The sequence below is a fragment of the Anarrhichthys ocellatus genome, unplaced genomic scaffold, assembly GCF_004355925.1.
Source record: "Anarrhichthys ocellatus isolate YVR2014 unplaced genomic scaffold, GSC_Weel_1.0 scaffold227, whole genome shotgun sequence".
NCBI classification, from domain to species: domain Eukaryota; kingdom Metazoa; phylum Chordata; class Actinopteri; order Perciformes; family Anarhichadidae; genus Anarrhichthys; species Anarrhichthys ocellatus.
Window position 1 is genome coordinate 82679 of NW_022280257.1, and position 24581 is coordinate 107259.

A 24581-nucleotide genomic window follows, 5' to 3' on the forward strand; every position below is an offset into this window, starting at 1 on the left:
CCTGCGTTCTCTCTACTGACCATGGGGAAGCGGTGACTCCGGTTGCAAAAATAAGTCGGATTGTATAGAATTCTATGAGAAAATGACTCTACTTCTCACTTGATTTATTACCTCAGTAAACATTATGAACATGGGTTTATGGTCTCAATCTCTAGTTTGAAGTCTTCAATACAGCATGATGTTCATTTAATAAATGATGGTCCATTTAGAGTCAAATAGACCATAAAGCAGGGAATGCTTTAGGGCGGGCTTACTGTGATTGACAGGTCGCTGCTGCTGCTACAATATACCGTATACAACATCACTACGTCACTCCTCCGCATTCCAAATATGGTAACTCAAAAAAGCAAAGATGGCGACATCACCGAACTCGAGGCTTCACAAATACAGTTGGTTTAAATCTGGCCACAAACACGTCTTACCTAATGGATTCTTTTGTGAGTGGGTCATAAGTAGCCTGATTGGATACAGTTGATATGCTGATGCCAAATGAGCTGCTTAAAGTTTTTAAGCCGGCGCGCACGGAGATGTACCAAATAACAGCCCACAGTCCTCTTCTCTAGCTGTATGGTTGAGGATTCTTTGTTAGCTTGTTTAGCAGTGGCTACTGATCATAAGTGGTAATTCTGGCAAGCACATGGTAGTAAAGTACCCGCACGAGATGCTGCGTGTCAAGTGCAGTCTGTCTTCACTGGTTGTAAACACAATGTGGGTGTTTTGAATTTACTCCCAAATTGCAAGTCTTCCAATGGCAGAGAGATACTCGCTCTTAAAAAACGGTATTGAATTTATTTGAATAGTTGTAAAAAACCTTATTGTTTGAAGTTTGAAATTCAGAGCATTAATATATCAATAAACACCTATTAGCTATGTAAAGGTATAGTGGAGTGATATCTACCTGAGCAGAGAATTGAGGTCAATCTCCACCAAGCTACACTATAACATTTTACAGCGAAAAAATCGAAATAAGCACCGTAGACACGGGTTTTCTGCACTGCAATTTCTTGTTACTGACATGTACATTGTATATACAAATGTATAAATATCAATATACCTAATATTTATCTATAAAGTATAAATATTAGCCAATGCCCAATTTGTCATGTCACAGCTGCTATATCCATGCTTTTTTGATTTGGATGTGAGATGACAGCAACAGGTCATCCATCTCGTGTTTGTGATGAAAACTGTTCAAAAGCTGCGTCTGTGTTGGACTACGAACCTCTCTTAATATGCAATTAATGCCATAGATCACTGCACAGTAACGCATCGAACGCAGCCTGGATCCTTTCTTAGAACCAGACCAAGCAGAATACACAACTCTATATGGAGTAACAATGCAGAAATAGTTGTAAATGAATCAAAAACATGCCACAGAGTAAATCACATAGACAAAAAAAGTGTCATTCATCATGATACTGCACTTATCAGTGTAATAAAAGAAAGAGGTGTATGTTAGATTTGTTCCCATGGTCACCAGTGCGGCCCTGAGGGACAGACAGCACATCAGCTTAAATACATTCTGACTGTTTGAATAACATGAGGTGCAAATTATGTGTCCGATGTGGAGGCTGTTAGGGCGGCAAGATAAATGGAGCACCCCAGAATCTGTTGAGAAATCGAACACATTTGCGCACGGGTAAAATAAAACGGTCCATAATGGAAAAAACAAAAGGCCGAAAATATCCCCTCAGATACTGAATTTTTAGCTGTTAGGAAACATTAAAACATGGCAAAACATTGTAAAGTGGAACCATGTTTGCTTTGAGGATTATGAGAAAATCCTCTTTTATCAAACCTGTGTGTGTGTGTGTGTGTGTGTGTCGTCCGTGTGTACATGTTGGAAGCGGTTAAAACAGATGCCGTTGAGTGGTCCAACAGAAGAGTGAGTGAAAGGAACTGACTACCTTGTGATAACGCATTCAACTTGTCTACCAACAGGACCCCCTGCTGACACACACTCACACGCACACACTTAAAACCCTCTGGTAATGCAGGCACTCGCACATGAGTCGCATTACATATCATTACAACCTCACTGGCCCCACTTTTAACAATATGGCGGCTGAGGGGGCGTGCTCACAAACATATGTGTAGTTGGCATGCGGATGCAGCCCGGCAAGTGCTGTGCGACAGGAGTGAAGGAGGAAGAAAGGGCAGCACAGAGGGGAGAGCGCAAGAGTCCAAGGCAGCTGCAGGGCTGTGGCTGTGTGCCCCCTGTGTGTGTGTGTGTGTGTGTGTGTTCTCCTCTGAGGGCTGGCACTGACACCACGAAGCCTGCTTTCCCTGGCTGAAGTAGGCCCAGGCCTGCCTGGTGACAGAGAGAGATGCAAGGAGAGGTGGGGGGGGGGGCACCCAGGGTGCAGAGGAGTCGCCCAGTCAGAGTTGATTGTTCTGTGACTAATGTCTCTGTCCGGCGTCCATCTGCTGCCGGGCCCCCCCTACTCACTCGCGCTCACGTCTCCAGAGCCTTGGTGGGATTCTTCTAGTGACCGTGAAACCTTTTCTCTGCTGTGCTCTCCTGGTTTTCACCACAATGAGCAGCTAAAAGTCACTGCAGTCCCGAGGTGCATTCGGGGCAGTGACATTTTCGTCAAATTCATGATCAGAAGTCATTAATCCATCACAGAGTTTGCGTGTGAAGGCCTTCCTAAATTGTAAGTAGCTGCTAGTTAGTGGTAATTTGATATCTCAGATGGCACCGTTAAAACTTAAAGCTGCTGTAATCAATATTTTTATAACAGCAATACTTCAAGTGAGACGTTAAAGGAGACACTCGCACTGACAAACTTCCTTCAGCTCTACAGAGCTTTTTTTTCTTCCTTTGTTCTTCTTTTTTCAAATAGTAAATATTGGCTCACTCGCGATGCTCTCACAGCGTTGTTTTACCCATAGCACGTAACTTTTTTTCAGAGAAAAAGCTCTTAAAAAGCTCTACCTGCGAAGCATTTAGCAGCTAGCGAAACATGATGTTTCCCTCCGGAGTTGGAGACCAAAAACAGAACTAAAGTAAGTTTCATGTTGGTATCAGTGTACATATTTAGCAGTGCTATTTAGTAACACATAACCTTAGGTATGAGCCAGTTTGTGTTGTCCAACCCGTTTCATGGTGTTTAAATCTTGTTAATACTTAAAGCTGCCGTTGCTAACTTTTATAAAAAATATCTTCATATTTGCTCAAACTGTTACTGGTCGTTTTTCTTCGGGGCGTGGTGGAATCTTGCAAATGCTATAATGGTGTGAAAATGGCTTCAGGAGCACTAAAAAGAGGCAGAGGAACCAGTTTGACAAATACGATAAAAAGTTATTGTCGATTGAAGTTACCAACTTCTGCTTTAATTTATAACTAAGCTTTGAACTTTTTTAACTGACTAACAGTTGATGCAGCAGGCTCCAGCTCATTTGAATGTGATCTCAGCTCTCTGGTTGATCAGCTGCCTTGTGGGGAATTTACCTACCTAAATCATTTGCAAACATACACACATGTAGGAGCAGCGCTCACACAACAGTGGAATTTATTTCAACATTTGCATGGTGTGGCACCGGCAGTGCAGTGGTTAGCACTGTCGCCTCACAGCAAGAGGATTCTGGGTATCCCTGTTTCGGCAGTGTTTTTCCTCCAGGTTGTCCAACTTTCTCCCACAGTACTAAGACATTACGCTCGTTTTCATGTTACCCCTGGGTTTTTATAGGGCTTAGGTTCTGTGTAGCCAGTGGGGTATGGGAGGGGGGGTTTGCCCCCCCAAAAAAATTGCTAAGACTTAAAAGTATAACATTTTACGGCATTTTGGACCATTATTATTATTAAAAAGCTTAATGACAAAACTTGCTTTAATTAAAATGATGTCACTTTCACATGTCACAGCCTTCATCTGAACAATTATATCTTCTGGCAATGTTCGCCCCATAAATACATATTCTGTAAATCAGGAGAGCAGATTCAGAAAACCAAATCAGTGTGACATCGCACATTTGTAATCAACTAGTTCCGTTACAAATTCATGTCATTGATTCATTTATCCATATTTTGGGCTCTTTTGGGGCAGCTGAAACTGAAAAAAAAGACCACTTAAGTTTTTGTATCCAACAAGTTGGCTGTTCATACATCCAGCGGACATGTGGCAACATTAACACTGACTTGGAGACATGTTCCTGTCTGTCTGACGAACATTACTCCATTATTTACTCTCCTTTTAGCTCTATTTTGTTCTCCGCCAACTTCTGAGGAAAATCCATCATTCCGCTAAATGCTCCACTATGTTCTCCAGCTAGACTTTGTCTGTTTATCAGAGCGTTCATGCTGAAAATAGCTGCGTGCTGTGGCTGGATACAACATTATCAAGAACTAACAAAACAATGAGCTAAAAGAGCCTAAAAGGCAATGCATACTTTCACCACAGAAAGCACGTTTTCGTTACGATTCACCTGTCAACAATTCAAATACTTTTTCTTCAATTAATACAAGCAGTCGGATAGATCCCTTTTTATTTAGAAAGTGCTTAAAAAATTCAGACTACAATAGTCTATAATCTTTTCAATTCCTTTTGCAGTGCATTACAAGTGTTTTGTAATTTAGAAAAAAAAGGTTTTCACATATCAGCTCTAAGACAGGGCACTTCCTAAATGTCTATGGCATTTTACACTGCATAAATTGGCTTAAGGGCTCACAAACCTTTGCTTTCTCATAGCTCTTCTATTCTTCGTTCAAGCCACTGCATCTCCCGACAGAACAAGCACGGTCGAATTTTAGCCTTCGTGGGTGTTTTTTTTCCTCTCCAGCCCAGCATTGTCTAAACAGAGTAGCTAATATTGGAAATGGGGGCAACTAGTTAGCGGACCGCCTTGTGTGCCTGAGTGTCTGTGTGTGTGTGTCGGTGAAACACCAACATGGGAGGAACGAAACAAGGGCGACAGTAAACATCAGAAAAACGCAGTAAAGACTCGCACTAAACTGAAATGAAACCAAACTTCAGATCATGTTCTGTCGCATCGCGATGGGTCAAGAAATTTCCGCAACCTCCACACGCTCTCCCCCTTCTTTAACCACCAAAGGTAAATGGAAGTAGTATATTCAGCCACATTTTGGTGACATATTGATTGTTGCGAACACGCTGAGCCGACTAATAGACAGCAGGAGTGGTTTGAAAAGTTTCTATGGCTGTTCCGATCATATACAGTATTTCCGCCATTAGAACTTGTCACCATTGTAACTAAGATGATCACAGCGCGTGTAATTCGTGAAGAAGGTAATTTAACTTTTTCACGTACACACAGTTGCACAAACAAATGCACAGAGGAAACAAATCTTGCCGCTGGTGCTCAACCGCACAGCCCAGCTGGATGAATGAGTCCTTGTTTGGATTGTTAAGTGCTGGGGGGAGGGCAGGGAGAAGGGGGAGGACAGCAAGGGTCGGTACGTTGGAGAGGAAACGGAAATGAGGGGGAATACAATAAAGCGTGAAGAAAGAACCAGAGGACAAACTCCAGTAAAAACCCAACAGATCTCGTTCATTACACACGACTCGGAGTCTGTGTTTTTTCCCCCCAGGTGTTTAAAAACGGTCGGGGTTAAAATGTGTCCAAAATGTTGGCTGCTGCTTTACAGGCTTCAGTTGCACGTGTGCGCGTGCACACTGTCAAGTGTAATTGTGTTAAAATTAGCCAGAGAAACACACACACACTGACACGGACTTCACACTGCAGGCTTGTGCAGGCTGTGGCAAGGGACAGTGCATGGGAAGTGTGAACAGTCGAAGAGCAGACAAAATGACATGTGTTCGCCCAAGGAGCTGGCACTGTAATTGCGTGCGTGCGTGTGTGTTTGTGTGTGTGTGTGCGTGTGTGCGTGCGTGCATATGTCAGTGTGTAAGTGTGGTGTGTACTACGCCAACCCTGCTGTTTACTGTGGGGGATTTTAGAAGAATTGTAGGCAGCTGGCAAGCCCCTTCAGTTTCAAATTTTTTTCTCTTCCTAAATCTGCTAGTAGCTTGAGTGTAGTAGTGGTCTCTGTCTATCTGTCCGTCCCTCATTCACTCGCTCCACTTATGTGCATGTGGATTTGATGTTGGGCTACCACAGCGGTTTAACAAAATAGGCAATTTCCGACATGAAAAGAAGCAATAATTTCCCTAGAGCAGCTGGGATGCCGGCCTACAATGTGTTGATCGGGACTTAAAGCTGCACGGGGAAAACATTTACTTGGTAAAAAATATTGACTTAATATCAGTGTGAATCATGGAGTGGCCTCCACAGAGAGAAGAGAATGGCCCATTTCCATTATGTCAAAAAGTGGAATCTAAACCATCTCCTGAACAGCGGCAGTAGAGCAACACACAGAAAGCTGGACTTACCAACATTAGCTCTGTTGCTCAGGGATTCAGGATGTTGAAGGACATCGACAATTGACTCTCGCTATTATACATGATATATAGAGTGGTATCACTGTATGCTGTATTTGTACCTGAAAGCTCATTCTAACTCGCACGTTAAAGTGTCTACTGGCTTTGACTCCCATTTGAAATTCAAATTCAAAAATGCATTGCAGGGCTCTGCGCTAACTTTGGCTACTGGTGCTCCCCACTGAAATTTTTTTGGAGCACCAACACAAAATTTAGGAGCACCACTTAATTGAAATGCAATGCAACACGTGCATATTTTTCCATCTTAACTGTTTTACTGATACAAATTCACAGAAATAACGATGCGCTGTTTTATTTGAAAGAAAAAGCCCCAAAGGGAACTCGTGCTTTTTGCAAAAAGAAATTGACATTAAAAGAAAATTGTGCAGTCGAGCGGACTGGGGCTGCGTGAGTCAACCAAACTGATCAAATCATGAGCACCACACCCACCACAAGAACTATATCCACCGTTATGAATAAAAGGATGTCTGTCATTATATCAATGTCTTTCGCCTGCAATGAGTGTTTCATTGACTATTAAAGTGAGTTTGTCTCTCTCTCGGATGCGCGCTGTCCAGAGGCAATATGCAATTATTACAGCTAATGCAATACTTTCTCTTCTGTTTTATTTCTTCCTTTTAGGTTACCTGCTGTCTGGTGTTGGTTTTGGACCATCTTGCTGAGTCCACAGTCTACCAGCCACTTTTATTATTGTGTAGTTACCATTCTGTATTACCGTTGGCAAAGAAGCGAGCATTAGCATTCAGTATCCAGTTGTCCTCAGCCGGCCGTCCCCACGGGGAGTTAATTATTTCCATTAGTGTTAACGTCAGGTTGAGGTTACCATTAGGGTTTTTAATCCCGTCACCTACTCTGCGTCAAACCATTAGCATTAGCGCTGAGTACGCGTTGACGTGGCAACGGTAGCTGCCAGTATGGATCGCGGTAGCTGGAGCGGCAGCGAGAGTCCAGGGGACGACATGGAGAGACTGAGTGACTCAGGCGGGGATAAGACCATGGACGGGGACCCCGAGGGGGTCTGGAGCCCCGACATCGAGCAGAGCTTCCAGGAGGCTCTGGCCATCTACCCGCCCTGTGGAAGGAGGAAGATTATACTGTCAGATGAAGGGAAGATGTACGGTGAGTAATGGGGGACGGAAAGACGGAGGAGGTGAACTGCCAGAAAATGATGAGAAATGGCCGAAGGCCGAGATGGCCTCTTTAGATTTTTGGTTTAACCCAGCCAAAAGCAAAAATATCCAATTCAAATGAAATAAAACCATGGAAAGCTTGGTATTTTTTCTTGATAAATTGCTTACACAATTACATTTTTTTTCAGTTAAATAGATGTACTTTATGCATTTGATATATACCCCATATATTTTTCATACATAAGGAGCAAACTCTGGAATGAAGCTAAATTACATTACACATGGCGGAGGACACTTGTTTGTGTGTTCATCTAGTGATGCACCATATCAAGATATCTGTGGATTATTTTGATTGTTCGACACAAATTCACACGTTGTGCGTCCTGGTAGAATGTGACATCTTTGCGGCAGTGTTGTGAACACGTCCAGCGATTGGGCACTGCTGCTAAAACTTTGGCTGTGGTGTGTCAGACCGTGAGAATTACTAGTTGCATGGACGTCTCATTGGGTCTCGAGTGTCGGGGACACAGGAAAGGAATGATGGAAGTGTAAAAGAGAGGAAACAGGCGCGCTAAAGGTGCATCATGTGTGCGCATGCATGTCTGAGAATGAGCGTGACGCTGAGTGTGTGTGTGTGTGTGTGTGTGTGTGAACTAATAGAGTGAAGAACAGATGGTCCTCTGGCTGCCACCAGCTGCGCCTCCCTCCCTCTCTCTTTCACTCTGTTGTTTCCCTCTCTCCCTCCCTCTGTATGCAGAGTGCACTTTAGTGATTTCTTCATGACTCCGCTGGAGTTTTAGGCTTCTGAGTATTAAATTAAATCCCAGATATTGCATGTCATTTTTGCCTCTGGACCCTGAGGGATTTAAACACACACTTCTTGGCCAAAAAGTATGTTGAAACCTGAAGTTTTCGACCGTGTGTGAACTGTTCCCATTCGGCCACAGTAGCATGAGTGAGGTCACGCCGTCTGCCTGGTTCACAGTCTGTATTCCAGTTCCTCCCAAAGGTGTTCAGTCGGGTTAAAGTGCGTGCCAGCCAAGTTCTTCCACAACAAACTTGGAAAACCATCTCTTTGAAGCTGCACTAATAAAGCATCAATATATTTATATTAACAATAGGAAAAATCACTATGTGGAATGTGATAAATGTCGGCGAAATCAGATGAAATCGTGCAGCTTTGCCACGGGCCAGGCCGTATTGCTGGGTCCGCTGGAGGGTAAGGAGGCACGGCAGAACCAGGACCAGGAATGCACCGAATAGCCTGTTAGACCCTGCTGCAGTAAAATGAGAAGTTTTCTGAAGGGATTCAGGAGCTCGGAAACACTAGCCCACGGGGGCGGCAAAAATCAACACGTTCGAACAAAGGGCACCGAAACAGGACATACAGTACACTCCATGACCCAAAGCGTGCAACAGTATGTTAGGGACACGGGTGTCCATATACTTTTGCCCCCCCCAAAAGACTCCAAGCAAACATCCATGCTCCTTTGTGTTATTGATTCGCAACCGATCAAGCGGTCTCACTCTCTTCTCTGCCTCAGTTGCATGTTCGGCACTGTTTGTTTACCTTGTTGACTTTGTGTCCAAGTTGTTGACACATTTAACACTGAGGCGTAATTGAGTTTGACAGTGTCTGTTTTCTGAGGCAGAGCAGCGTTTGACATAGAAATCAGCATCTAGTTATGGCTCATGGTGCACACAGCGTGAGACAGGCTCACATTTGACTTTTGCCTTACAGATTTTGCAAGGACAAAAAGACAGTGTGCAAAAGCAACATGCTGAATGCACATAACCTTGAAGTTACTAAGTAAATTCAAAGAAAAATAAATAAAACATCTCCTTGAGCAAAACATTAATGGTGAAATGAGTGGCAGGTGAGTAATTCCTTCAGAAAAGAAAGCGTCAATATCTAATGGGTCGGGAACCTACGCGGGTCTAACCCCCTCCCCTCCACCCCATCCCCCCCAATGGCTGCAGGAAAATGGACTGAAAAAGAAAAGAAGAAGGAAAATGTGCAAAAGTGCCGGGATGAAGTTAGTGGGAGAGAAGCGTAGAGAAAAAAAAAAAAGAAGATAAATGGATGTGTATAAAAGGGAGAGAGGATGAAAAGGTGAATAATAGCGCTTTTATCCTTGGCTAAGGTACGGCAGAGGTACAGTGTAATGGACAGTGGCTTTGTCCCCTACAGAAACATCGTATGGATCCACTGGATGGATATGAAAGTCATTTAATTGGTATTGAACCCTCTCTGTCTCCTAAGCTGTGGATCAGGCACATGTTCAAAATAGATGTATTAGCGAGGGCCACGACACACTGTGAATGGTAATGGGTGAGGCGGCGGTTGCGGCGGCGGCACAGACCACAGATATTTCCCAGACATCTTCACTACAGCCTTATTGGAATATTTGATTCAGTTTTGTCGTATTGTATACAACGCGCCTTTCAAGGAATTTAATTTCTTCTCACTCACATCCTTCATCAGGGCTGAAATGTGAAAAAGTTGCCTGAATACACAATTCAGCAAACACGCAATTCAGCAAACACGCAATTCAGAGCATTTATCTGGCAGCAAAGAACTATTTGCTATGTAAAGAAAGCGGGGTGTCATGGCGTCACTTGCTAACGAGCTAATCACCGTCGCTCTGCACTGCTCTTATATGGCAGTTACTGCCGATAACGGCTTCCCGATGTTAGGTTCAGGAACCTCTCGAAACTGTGGGAGAGCCGCACGTCTTCCAGCCGTGCCAAAAACTCAGCCAGTTCAAATTATGATCAAAAGCATTTAATCTTACAGAAGCTAAAACAATTGCAAAGTTTACAAAATTACACTATTTACACCATCGATGGAAATATGATCCGCGGAAAAGAGTTCACACACGCTCCAACCTGGAAGCTTGATACCTGCAGGATGCAATGCGATGAACTGAACGAATTCTTCCTTTGAATCTCCTTTCATAGTCCGTAAAAGTCATAAAATGTCTGTCTCAGTTACAATTGGCTTAAATCCAGCTGACTCCTCCTTGCTTCAGTCAGCTGACCGCCCTCGGGTGACCATTGGCGCTGGTCAGTCGCTCCTTCTGCGCATCCCTCCCGCTGTTAGGCCCCGGTTGGACTTCCTTCTCCGCTCATGGTGGTCCCTGAAATGCCTGTCTCAAAATCCCTGTCTGTCCCTTGGCTATTCTTCACAGTTTAATACATTCAATGATTTTCTTTTATGGCTCAACACTTCTACGGTAAACATACTGTAACATATTATACATTTGATAAGTATTTGTGACGTTCCAAATACTTTGACATTTTACTATCCACCTCTAGGGGTGCTATAAATCCTACTAAAAAACACTTCTAAACCTACATTCCTCACACCGACCCGCGGCTCTGTCGCGAAAGCGGCGACTCCTGCCCCCCCCCCAGGTTAGCACTGTTAGCTCTGTCAGCACTGTTGCAGTTAGCTGCTAGCCGACTGCTCAGCTCTCGCCATATCGTGAGTCATGGAGGTAGTCCCTCAATCATAGCTTTGTTGTGAATTTCGACTGAGCACCTTTAAGTCTAGCGTTCACTCGCCTGTCATCTCTGTTTTTGGTGTCCACCATCCCGAGCTGTCTCTAGCTAAATGGGTCGCTATGGTCACCAGCTAGTTGCTAACTTTCTGTCATAACCACTTTCTGCTGCTGCTAGAAACAGGGTTGATGAGATCAGATGAGATGGTAAAGTGTCTGCTGGATGTGTTAATCGGCACAAAAAAACAAAAAACACTAAATTGCTCTGTAGAGCTGAGGGGAAATCCAGAGCCACATGAGAATTCTGTGTCACCTCAAGGACAAGGAAATGACCAACATATACAATGAAATCAAAAAATGTTGATATAATAATAATAATAATAATAATAATACATTTTATTTATATAGCGCTTTTCAAAAAACTCGACACTTTACATTAAAATCATCATATATAAAAGCAATACACTAAAAACATAAAATACACAATAGTGGTCACACATTAAAAGCAGTTTTGAACAGGTGGGTTTTGATCTGTGATTTGAATATGGAAAGTTCAGTGCAGTCTCGGATGTGTTTGGGGAGAGAGTTCCAGAGGGAGGGGGCAGATATGGAGAAGGCTCTGTCACCTCATGTCCGGTGCTTGGTCCTGAGTGGAAGAGACAGGAGGTTGGCATCAGAGGAGCGGAGCCGACGGGATGGAGTGTGGTGGTGAAGCAGGTCGGTGAGTTAGGAGGGGGCCTGATTGTGGAGGGCTTTATGAGTGAGGAGAAGGATTTTGTATTGGATCCGTTGTGGGACTCGGAGCCAGTGCTATTTCTGGATAACAGGGGTGATGTGGTCACGGGACCGGGTGTGGGTGAGCAGGCGAGCAGCAGAGTTCTGGATGTACTGGAGTTTATTTAGGATTTTGGATGATGTGCCATGAAGAATGCTGTTGCAGTAGTCGATTCTGGAGGTGATGAAGGCGTGGATCAGAGTTTCAGCAGCAGATAATAAAAGAAGAACAGTATTATACACTTAAAAAAAGTCATTATTAAAAGGAGTTTAAAATATTGTTCATCAGACGGATATAACAAGGCATCCAAAAATGATTCCACAAAAGGTTTTCCTCCTCACATTTGTAACTGCTGTTGACTGATCTGTGACGTTAGTCGACATCAACACCTGTTGCACTCTGCAGGTGACGTCATCTGGCTGCAAATGAATGTCCAGGATTTAGTTATTGTTTAAAGGAACTGGCTGCTAGTTTGTTATAAATGGAAGGCTGGCTGTGTGGTTAGCAGGATCAATGATGGCTGGAGCCGTTGCGCCTGCAAAAAAACGACGCAAAGAGTGCGGCCTCGTTGCTGAATGCTGTGTGATTGACAGGTGGTCTTTGGACGTGCACCACTGTACCAGATGGAGACATAGCGAATGGGGGTTGCCACTTAAAATCACTTAAATGGTCCTGCGGTGGGACTGCCTGGGGAAGCTCGGTTCTGGGCCAGAGTTCGGAGCCCTGTTGTCTGAAGTTCTTAATAACTCTGCTAACTCGGCTCGGGGAGAGATGGTAAATGCTTCTTTGGAAGACCAGGAAGGAGTCTCCAAAAGCCCCCCCCCCCCCAAAAAAAAATTAGGAATGTTCAGGATGCTGCAGAGTTTGATAAATTGCCTATTTGTTTCTCGCAGGTATTTCTGTGTTTTTAATTAGATTAGATGAAATAAGTGGATATTTTTTGCTACATGGTTTTCAATTGCCTTATCTGACTTTATCTGGCTTTATTTCAATGGCTTTATCTGAATTTGGGAATTTCCTCCTCGGTAACTTCTCATGAGCTGTAGATTGAGTCACTTCTTCAGTTTTAAGATTACGTCTGCTTCCTGCTGCTGTTTTTTTGCTCTCAAATCTTAACTTCAATGGCCCAAAATCACAGAACTAGCATGCGAATTCTGTGGGGGGTTTTCAATAGCGTTGAATCCCTCCATATCTGCTCGCACACAGAGCGGCTTCAGCCCGGAGATAGCAACGAGGGGGGGGGGGGGTCGCTTCTGTTCGTCACGGTTAATGACCATCTGACTTTGGCCTTGAAGTCTTTTACTGGGAAAGTAGAGAGAGACAGAGAGAGAGAGAGAGAGAGAGAGGGGAAGAGGGAGGGAGCAGAAGGGAAGCCCATTCACTACAAGAGGGACGGAGGGCGGGGGGCAGAAAGGGAGCAGCCAGAACGGATGGCTGTATGGACGGGCCGTGTGTGTGTGTGTGTGTGTGTGTGTGTGTGTGTGTGTGTGTGTGTGTGGGTGTGGGTGTGTGTGTTCTGGAGAGTTTTTGAGAAAGAGGGAGGGCGAGGGATGTGTGCCGCAGGGTTAGTGAAGGATGATAATTCACCGTTAAGCCTCCTAGAAAGACCAGCTGGCCCCTCTGGAGTCAGATGTCAGCCTCAGCAGCCAGGGTGTGTGTGTGTGTGTGTGTGTGTGTGTGTGTGTGTTTGTTTGTGTGCGTGTGTGTGTGTGTGCGCATGCTGTCGTCAGTCGCAGCTTTTGACTTGCTAGAAGGAAAACACCTGCATGGGGGAAGCTGTAGATGTTATCAGTCTTAAGCTCCCTATCTCAGTGAGAATTGGATTGGTCAGAACACACACACACACACATGCACAAACACACGTGCACGCACGCCATCTGCTAGTTAGTTAGGGCTATTGTTGCGAGCCATTTGGGGAGTGTGTGTGGAGGGGTTTGGCTTTGTGCTGATCTTGACCATCAGTTGGCCAGCTGGCCTGACTTTGGTTTTCCACTCCTGGTCGCGACAGAAAACACACCGGGAGATGATCCAAACCAAGCCGCTGAGCGGGAAAACACGCTCCTTAGCAAATTAAATACGAAAATGAAAATTACGTAATTTCATAAAAAACTGTTTTGATTTTGAGGGTTGCAAGATGCTCCCTCGTCTGAACATATGCACACATGGGTATTCTGCTCCTTTTTCCTCTTCCACTCTGTGTCTCCCTGCCCCTCACTAATCTATGCTAGCCAGGTCATGCTGAGTCTGCTGTGCTCCCTATTGAATGGGTTGAATTATTCAGCATTGTGTGTTTGTGCACGTGTGCGCGCACACATAAGCATGGGTACAGCTGGCCCTCTGGTTCCTTTAATCAGGGGACGGCCGGTCCGCATGAATAGCTGTATTGTTGGGGCATGTGTATTCAGGGCAGTGGTTGTGTGTGTGTGGATGTGGGTGTGTGTGTGTGGTTTTGTGCGCGTGAGCGCTCGGTGGAGGGCTCAAGTGTAAAACCGCACGTCGCCGGGTCAACGGAGCCAAATCAGGCGCTATGGGTTGTATGTCAGGGTCACATGACTTGAGAAGGAAAGATAGTTGAAATGGGGTTTGGAGTGCGTGTGAATATCTCACCGGTGTGTCCTGTGTCTTTTTCTCCATTTAGGTCGGAATGAGCTGATAGCCAGATACATCAAGCTCCGAACAGGCAAGACGCGGACGAGGAAACAGGTAATAATGGGAGTGCGCGCCCGAAATTCAATCACGCCGTCTACGGCATGTATCACAGCATATCACATTATATACAGACGTAATGAGGGGAATGGTGCTAAAAGGCAATGGTTGAAAAGAATGGCTGAAAGAGCTGAACAGTAGTCGTCAGCGGTCGAGTTTGAGGAAAGGATGGATGCAATTTAAAGCCGCACTTTGCCAGTTTTAATGGGTCCATTTTCTATATTAGGAGAAAGTGAGGAAAGGCGGTCTTGAATAATCACTTTGAAAAATAATATTTTACAGGATCTCTAAGGTTGTAATTTTGTTTTTTGAAGTGTTTAACAGGGTCACCGCTGTGCTTTACTGCTTGGTGCATCTTTAAGAAGAAACATTTAAGAATGTGTTGGGGGTTGTTTTGATGTTACCTGTTGTCATGTCGAATGTCTTCCAAAGTTTGCAAGAAATGTCCCTGTCTCGCTTACATTAACGGTTTTCAGCTGTTCCTTCTCACAGTATTTCAGATTTATTGCTGACACTGCAATCCAATGCTTACTGAAGCTTTCACTTGTGAGAGGCACCGCGGCGTTGTCCGCCACAGATGGCGCCTAAGCTACGAGTGCACGCCGTCTATGCTCAACAATGTTGCCGTGTTCTCCGAAACGCCAGAGGGCGTACAAAACAAACATATTCTGTGAAGACGTTTTAATCCAATCCCCTCAATGCAGAGGAAGAATTGTAATTAACTGTGCACTCATCTCATATTCATGGACTACTTTATAACCTTAGAGTAAACTAAAATGTCATACCCTTTTAACAATTTAAATCAGCTGGCATTTTAATTAACTCAAATGTGGATTTCTAAAATCTCCTGCTTTTAAAGCATTAAAAAAATTACTTGTGACTATTTGAAGTTGATACTGATGCATTAATGTGTCCATCGCCATCACATGTGCTGCTGGGTAGCTTTTGAAATGAGAAGTCTAAGTTAAGTTTTGTCATCATTACATTACATCGTCATTTATTCGTAGATTATAGTTTGCATTATAACGTAACCAAAGCGGTCAAACAAATGAAGTGGAGATTTCCCTCTGCATTGTAGTGGAGTTGGAAGTATAAAGTAACAGAAAAGGGAAATCTTCAAGTGCTTAAACATTTTACTTAAGTAAGATACTTGAGTACATATACTTGTACTTTCCACAACTGGCTATACACATATCTCTCTATATTCTAAGATATTCTTAGATGCAAAGAAATCAAAATCACAATGATGTCTTTGTTCAAGTACAAGAAAAAAACCTTAATTTCATGCCACGTCAACAACCACATCAGCACAGAAAAAAAGCATACTACATTGCTGCCTGTGTATAGTCGATAAATTTGAAATGTAAATTTCAACACTTAATCAAGTGAAACTGATATACAGCAGAGGTCATTTAGAAATATAAGGGGGCTTTTGTGCTTTTCAATGCTGCTTTTTGTTAATGGAGGACTGTTAACCCGCTGATATGTCCACATTAGTTTAGATTTCTTGACGGAACATAAAGGGGCACCCTCTGTATGTCGTGTAATCGTAGTATCTTAGTTCTTGGCCTGTGTTCCCAGGTGTCTTTTTGCTCTCTCAAAAGATGTGCATAGATGGGTCTATTCACTGTTGTCAGGGGAGCAGTGTGTGTGGTTATATGTGTGTGTTGAGTGTGCGCGCGCCCTCCCAGTGTGGCAGTAGTCCTTTCATAACCATGGCAACTCACTGTTTGGTCCTTCCTCCTCTCTTTTCTACCCTCCAACCCCCCCTTCCTTCCTTTTACCTTCTTCTACTCTCCTCTCTTTTCCTCTCCTTTCCTCTCCTCTCCTCTCCTCTACTGTTATCTTCTTTACTCCTCTCCACTCCTCGTTCTCTTTTCTTCTCCACTCCCCTCATATCCCCTCATCTCCTCAGGTATCCAGTCACATCCAGGTGTTAGCCAGGAGAAAATCCAGGGAGTTTCAATCCAAACTAAAGGTAAGGTACTTTCTTTGGAATAAATGCACTGTTGACCGCTATGGTTAAACAGAGAGAGAAAAGCGCCACCTACAGAGAGTTAAACTGCTTTAACAGAACCCCCAACAAACAAGAGATCACAGTATTTAACATCAAGTGATCTTTTGGAAAATACAGTGCAAAAATAATGCAGCAAATAGCGCCATGACAATCTAAAACATTCTTGATTAAATAACAGACTTTTACCGTAAATAGTTTAGAAAAAAATCGAGCTTTCCTGAAGCCTAAAGAGGCAATAGGACAAATTTTGCAATCTCACCACATGATGCATCAAATCACTCTGAATGCAGTGTTTATCCCCTGCTTGTTAACTTTTCACTGTGGCTGGATGGATGGCTATCACAGTAACGCCAGTATCCTAGGTATCTAATTAAGCCTGTTAAGGTTGTCTCCTCCTCTTCTTCTTCTTCCTGTCTTTCTCTCACATCCACACATTCATTCATCCATTCCTCTCCTCTTCACCCCCCCTCCTTACACTCCCTCCGCCCTCCTTTCAGTCTATTAATCTCCTGCCCTCCGCAGTCTCCTCCTCCCCTCTCTCTCCTTTTTTTTTTTTCTTCCACCACTGTTGGTTGTAATTAACTGCGTGTAAAGCAACAAAGGAGCGCTTGTTTTCCGAGAAGAGCAGACGGAACTCCAAATGGAAACACGGCGAGGGCTGAATTGATGTTTGCTGTCATAAAGTAAATGACAGCTGGTTGATTAAACGTGATAGGAGAAGTTATTTGAATAGACGTAGATCGAACATACTGACGAGTTATTGGTGATGCAGTGTATGCTGTTTTCTTCAGAATTATATCGGACACCAATGGGAAATGACTACATTGGCAAGAGTGTAGCAGAGTGAATATGTATCATTATAAACCATATTTATGTTATATATTTAAAACATAGCATGTTATTGTATCCAAAGATGTTATTGCATAACTGACACATTTGAAACTATATATAAAGTAGGGACCACAACCTTAATTAACCCAGCCATGTGTCTGAAGTATGTTAACATTTGGTCATGTTAATATTACATTATAGACATATCATTATGCATACAGCTAATTCATATTTTCATTTTCAAAAAAACCTGCACAAGCTTATATTTTAGAATAGCTTGTTCCGTCCGAACAAAAGCCCAAGAGTCTTCACATTTTAAAAGGCTGAAACCAAGACATATTTGGCTTTTATCTTTCTTTTCTTTTTTTGGTTAAAAGATGAGTCTGCCGGCATTCTATATGTTTCCTGTTGTCAGTAAATCCAATGAAATGCCCCAAAAAACAGCGATGAATTGATGCTACCAACAAGTGTTTTGTCTGTGCCATAAAGCGCAATCGTTGTCCAAAGAAAAAAATATGAAAAAACACATCGATGAGCCTCACTGTTGCACTGAGAGACGTGTTCCTTCATTACCATGAACACACACACAGACACACAGACACCGTAGTTTCTTCTGTTGTGCTGCTCCAAACACTCACCAGAGCACCAAATTTGTATTGATCCGCACCTGAAAATAGTCCGAAACAAATGCGCTATTTACTCCTGTTTGAGTAACATTTGATTAAAAACTACAGTGACCAGTTGTTTTCGGAATTTACTGAGATTTTTCTTTTTTTAAAGGACACTTTGTTAGGAACAAATGGGCTTTTATTAGTAAATGACTTGCACGATTAATAGCTTTCCAAAAAAAAGTAAATAAATATTATATAGTATATATTATCAATGGATTGTCTTGCCACTATTGATCGTCAAAATGCTGTATAGTCTCTCTGGTTGTTTGAACATGATGTAAGAGCTTCTCCTGCTCTTGGATTCCCCATTAAAACCAGAACACATGGGCTGGTGGTTTCAAAGAAATGAGTTCAGGTCAAGGATGTTATCAAACCCATATGGCTCCTGGTATTTAATATGAAAATCCAGCATGATTCCCATCTCGGTGCCTCCTGTAATGTTATTACTTCCCCTAGGAGGAGAGATTTCTCTCAGTGCCAATTAACTTGAGTGAAGCTGCCAATTAGTGATTCTCCAGCTATTCCAGCGCCTCTAATTCCATTTCATTCAGCTGCTTTTTCTGCTCCGAGGATCGTGTCGCTTCAAGTTCAGACGTTACAAATGAGCCCACATGTTCAGACTTACTGTAAAATCTTCTGTATGGATCCTTTTTTGTTTTTCTGCCCCCGAGGCGGCGCCTCCCCCGACCGGTGTAAAACGCGTTTAGCTCGGCCGCACGCTTTGTGCTCATCGCTGTTGTTGCTATGACTTCCTCCCGGAGTCACAAACCGGAGCGCCACACCTACATAGACCCACACACACACACACACACACACACACACGAAGAAAAGGGTGTACTGCCTAAATCCTCTTCCTCATCGCCGAGAGATATTTTTAGGGTAAACAAGGGATTTAGACATAAAAAACATATGGTCCAACACTTATTGTTGTCTGATTTTTTTTGCTGATAATCAGAAAGGCAAAACAAGGTCAAAGTCTTTAATCCCATGTGAGCCAGTTGAGCCACTTCCAGCAGGAACCTCTTGACGTTTGAAAATGTTAAATACTGGATGCCGACGGCAGGACTTTTGTCCTGATCAAGATCGTCGTCAAAAGCTGCGTCACTTCCTGTTTAGTTTCCTGTTTACTTCCTCAAAAGCCCTGTACAATAGTTAGTGAAATACCCTCTGGCGTTTCTCCATTCAGGCCTTTGGTTTTCTTCAGGATTTTAAATTTCATTTCTCGAGAAAATTGAAATTGTTCAACCTAATTTTATATTAACTTTCACTTTGGGTTTGGGTTGTGTAGGGCCAGGATGTAAAGTGTGTTCACGATGATGGTGATAATGTTTGTGTGTGTGTGTGTGTGTGTGTTTTGTTGCCGTGGCAGGACCAGAACACCAAGGACAAGGCCCTGCAGAGCATCTCCTCCATGTCCTCGGCCCAGATCGTCTCGGCCACCGCCATACACAGCAAGCTCCTGCCTGGAATAGTACGAAGCAGCTTCCCCAGCACCGCACAGGTAACACACACACACACACACACACACACACATACACACATGCACACTGTATTTATCCTCTCCAAATGGACATAGAAAACACAAGGACATGAATAATGATACAACTATTTTTTTTGTGCTACCCGGTGGCTACATATGTGTGTTTGTGTGTGTATTCTTTAGCTGTGGCAGGGAATGATTCCTGGAGGACAGTCCAGCTCCACTACAGAAGAGTAAGTCACAGTCATATCTAACTTAAATATAATATTATAAATAAAACAATACATTTCTCCTTTATTAAGATTCTAAAAACCTGCCATCCTGCCGTTCTTGATATCTGACAGTGGTGTCTGTTCGCGGTAGCTAGTCGGGATCATTGTGCCTAAACTTTAAACCCTCTTCGCTTCAGTGCCAGGTGCTGTTGCATGACCATGTGATGATGATGATGATGATAATGGTAGTAAATGGGGGCTGGTATGGCTTTGTACTGAACTCAGAGAAGCTCTTGACCTTTGTGCCCTGCTACTGTTCATAAAGGAGATGAGATGTATCTCTCTGTGTAGCGTAGGCACAACGTGACTGGCCCCACTGTGTCTCCTCTTCTTTCAGCATTCTTTTTCTAACGCTCTCCCATCCCATCTTGTCTGTGTGTCTCTCCGTTTCTCTCAGCATCAAGCCGTTCTCTCAGCAAGCCTACCCGGTGCAGACAGCGGGGACCACCACCATCTCAGGTGAGAGAGAGAGAGAGCGCGGGACCAATTATCTGCTTTCTATGAACAGGCGATCCTCTTCTCTTGCTGCCATTTGGGCCACTAGCTCTCTACGGGGTGTTATTTTTCTTTTCTTGACTCTTGAGTGGGCACCCGGGTCTCCAAGCGCGCCCCCGGGCTTCATCTTGTGAAGAGGGCAACAGAGGAGTGGTTTCAATCTGACTTTTTTCAGAAAATAACCTTATTTCTTACAGTTTCTAATCTAAAACCATTAAAGTTGGACTTAAATGAACATACATTTTGCTAAGAAATATATGTCGTCGATTTATTTGATTAATTACCAAAAACAAAAATAGTTTTTATTTATTTATTTAGGGCCCCCTACCTCAGTGTAAATTTTAAGCTTTGACTGGCAATGTAGGTACTGTAATTTGCTGTCACTTGATTGGTGGGCGGGATCCCAAAAATTGCTTATAATTTCACTTCACTTCCATCACACACACAGGCAGTTAACCAGCACTGGGAGGGACGCTGCTTAATCCCCATCTGTGATTGAGCACTTTGGTATATACCTACGTCACCCAAAGACTCAAGTAACGACATGGCGAGAGGCTTTTTGTCAATGGAGTTTTGAGTCTGCACCCAAGAGAATTCACCGAGTCTCTCAATGTATCGTCGTTACATCTACTTTTGTTAACTGCCTCTCAGTGCTGCACCCTCCCCTCAGCCAGGCTTTTGTCTGCGAGACTCCAGTGATGGCATACATTTTACATGAGTGTAGCAAAGAACAATGCTAGCATTACTGCTAACCCTGCAAAATAGCATGACTGTACACGATGGTGATGTTGTGGTGACACTGTGTGTGTGTGTGTGTTGTCTAGCCTACGAGCCTCCCACTGCAGCCCAAACGCACAGAGAGCCGGCGTGGCAGGGTCGCTCCATCGGCACCACCAAACTACGACTGGTAGAGTTTTCATCTTTTCTGGAGACACAGAGGGACCAGGAGGCAGTGAGTCTGACACACACACACAAACACACACACACACACACACACACACACACACACACATACACAGAGCACCAGTCCACAATAAGCACTCCCTATTGTCCCATAAACAGAGATGACAGATAACCCCACAGCAGAGAACAGCATTAAAGCCCTTTGTGTGTGTCCTGGTATGAATAACCTTTGTAAAGCTCTATCTCTCGCATCGGCTCAGTCTATCTGTCATCCTGCCACACTCTGGACTCGCCGTCATTTTTCCACCTTGGGCTCACGGACAGCCGACATTCATCTTGTCGCAACTGTTTGGACAGTTAAAAACCTCGAGCTGCTCCACGTTGACTTTTAAAATAGACTCTTGTTGTCAAAGGGTGTCACGCATCATTTACACAGTAATGTAATGGTGGCGCCTTTGCAGTGATATGTGTAATTTAGCTAAAATGGTAGGCAAAGGCAAAGACGACTGCAGTTGCAAGCAGGATCATTGTAAAAAAGGGAAATTCAGATAATTCTTTTAGTTAAGGCTGAACGATTTGAGACAAATATCGAATCATAATTTCAAGTCATCAAATCTGTCTTTTTACATAAAACATCTGGTAAAATAAAGAAGTAACTTTGTCCTCAGATTCAGCAACCCATTATAACAATAGTGTTTCATTTGACCTTCTTGTACATTGGTAATAATGTATGTTATAATTCAAAGTGTGGCTTTTGCAATTTGAAAACTGCACTCTTTCAAACGGCAATTCTCGACATGACAATATTAAATCAATCAGCCTAAACATGGGTCTAGTTTAGTAGTTTCGGCCACAGTTACAATAACAACTTACTCCACAAGTTAAAGATGCTTTGTGGAGTTTACTTGTTAACAAACAGTTGTTGTTCACATTCAGTGTTTCTGACATCGTGTGTATTCTTGAGGCCTTAAAAATGCGTTGAACATCATTATAAAACATTTTGGATGTTTATATTATTACATTTTTGATGTACATTGCTCACATCAATGTTTGCTAGGGAGCAGTTTTCTTCCTCTCCGCCTTTGTTGGTGCATCGCTACCTTTTTCTATTAGAAAACCACAGGCAGGAATCTGTATCCATCTCTGCTAGTAGAGCTCGAGTTACAAACAAAACCGGGGTTATAAAAAACACTGCTCCATACTGCCGCTAGTGGTCAAAGCCGTCATGGGACACCTTTAACTTCTGAGATGTGGGGACACAACAATGTTACATCACGACCTCTGTACTCTCGTAACCACTCATGTTTCGTGCCCTGTTGGATTCTTGTCCGAAAGACCAAAAAAATCAGTTTACAGTTGTTTTGTCTCTGTGGACCAAACGGAATTATTTTGTCATTGCTCTCACACAAAATGCATCCAATGACCACATTTTCCAAAATCCATCCACTCTTTATATTCACACTCCACTGCGTACAAAACACTAAATATTTGCAATATCAAATGATAACCCACTGTTTTCAAAACCATCAAATACATATTAAAACCAGAATGAGGGCAAATTCCATGCATTTCTGCAGCAACCATATTGAAATGTCAGGAAAATCTTAGCAGAATTTTTACAAAAAAACTGATGATAATCGTTCCAAACGCAGTTCCAATTTCAGCTTCAAGCTTTAGTCTCTCTACCAAACAGACAAGAGGGGACAATAAGGTAAAAAGGGTGTTATTCTTTTTCTATAATGAAATACGGATTTAAAGAGACTCAGTGAGAATTGTTATGGTCGAATGAGCCTCTTCATTCTGAGATACCTACGAAGCGTCTTGGTGGTTTGAGTGAGTTTTGGAGGGGGAATTGAACTGTTTGGCCAACGTGCATGTTGGTAATGCAGACTGTACGAGCATTTTTGAAGAAAGTGGCCTCAGTATTGATCAATGCTTGTTAGCAAAATGTAGGACGGACAAAACTAAAGAATTACTAAATAAACTAGAATACTAAAGAACTAAAGACCCTGTTGTAAAAAAAAAAAAAAGGATTTTCCTTTAATCTGTTTATCCATCTGTCTTATTTTGTTGTTGTTGATCAGCTGTTTTCTACCCGTCATCACTTTCTCTACCTCCGTCCTTAAGCCTAATTCAAAGTTTCCCCCTTCATCCTTCAGTACAACAAACACCTGTTCGTGAACATCAGCCAGAGCAGCCTGAGCTACAGCGACCCGATGCTGGAGTGCGTGGACATCAGGCAGATCTACGACAAGTTCCCCGAGAAGAAGGGCGGCCTCAAGGAGCTGTTCGCCAAGGGCCCGCAAAACGCTTTCTACCTGATCAAGTTCTGGGTGAGCAGACAAACACTGACCTGTTGATTGTTTGTTTTCTTTAAAAAAAAAAAAATTTCAAGGATCATTTACTGTCATTATGCAACACGGGGATGCACAACGGAATTCAGTCGTAGCCCAACAAACACTTGATAAACAAAACAAAAACAGTAGTGCATTTTTGTTTTTAAATTTGCATCATAAGTAGTGTAAACAGCAGCAACAAAAACAATTGTCTGGACAGATAATATGGCCGACATCTTCACAAAAACAATTCAACATGAGGAAATAAATGGTTAAACTGATGTTGACTGACTGATGTTTGAGCACCAAGCATCATGATGTAATCACAGAGTACAGCTCCTCTCATCCTGCTAGTCCTGCTCTCTGTCATGCTGTCCTGTGGTACGCCCGTCAAGTGCAGCTTGATCCGGGATGAGTGATGGAGCCAGGTCTGAAGATGTGGGCTCAACAGTCACCGGCCTCCCACTGCTTTCATCCATCTTACTTTCCTGCGACCGGACATCAGATAGCCAGCAGTAGGCTGGGTAGTGAAGTAGCCTGAGGTCCTAGCTGGGTTAGCTTAGCTTCCATCTCGGCTCTCGTTCCTGGGCCAGTTTGGTGGCGTTTGGTCTGGCTGGTTGGTCGGCCGGCCGTGGAGCGGTGATCGTCTCAAAGTCCGCTGCACTTTATCCCCACGCTTCCTTTTCAGATGTTGACGAATGTATTCTTTCATATGCCATTAGTGATAAACAGGAGAGAAAGAAAAACACGAAAAAAATACAGGCCGCAAATAAAGACACAATGTAGCGAAATTCATGGGGAGCTACATGGCAGCATGTATGTACACAATGTACATTTCATTTTGTTCCCTCTTCAAATACCAGCTTCACATCCATCCGAAATAATTTAGCCCTCACAAATTGGACAATTGTTTTTCTTAATTTTGTTTTTGAAATATCCCGTACCCCACTTTTCCTGTATTTTTCCATCCAGTGCCATGTCTTTGTCTCTACTACTCTGTGTGTGTGTGTGTGTGTGTGTGTGTGTGTGTGTGTGTGTGTGTG

General features: G+C 43.2%; 1 protein-coding gene across 2 annotated transcripts in view; it reads left to right on the forward strand.

Moving 5' to 3' along the window:
- LOC116400971 (transcriptional enhancer factor TEF-1-like) overlaps positions 1 to 24581 on the forward strand; it is a 42622-nt gene that overhangs the window by 8143 nt on the left and 9898 nt on the right. Inside the window, exons 2-9 of one of the 2 annotated variants that reach the window (XM_031879102.1) lie at positions 7041 to 7538; positions 14466 to 14530; positions 16449 to 16511; positions 19422 to 19553; positions 19716 to 19765; positions 20202 to 20263; positions 21124 to 21251; positions 23362 to 23535. In XM_031879102.1, the coding sequence (XP_031734962.1) occupies positions 7334 to 7538; positions 14466 to 14530; positions 16449 to 16511; positions 19422 to 19553; positions 19716 to 19765; positions 20202 to 20263; positions 21124 to 21251; positions 23362 to 23535 (879 nt within the window). In that variant the 5' untranslated portion in view covers positions 7041 to 7333. Of the gene's footprint in view, positions 1 to 320; positions 7539 to 14465; positions 14531 to 16448; positions 16512 to 19421; positions 19554 to 19715; positions 19766 to 20201; positions 20264 to 21123; positions 21252 to 23361; positions 23536 to 24581 lie in introns of those variants that run through there. The other variant, XM_031879103.1, reaches the window with a different exon arrangement.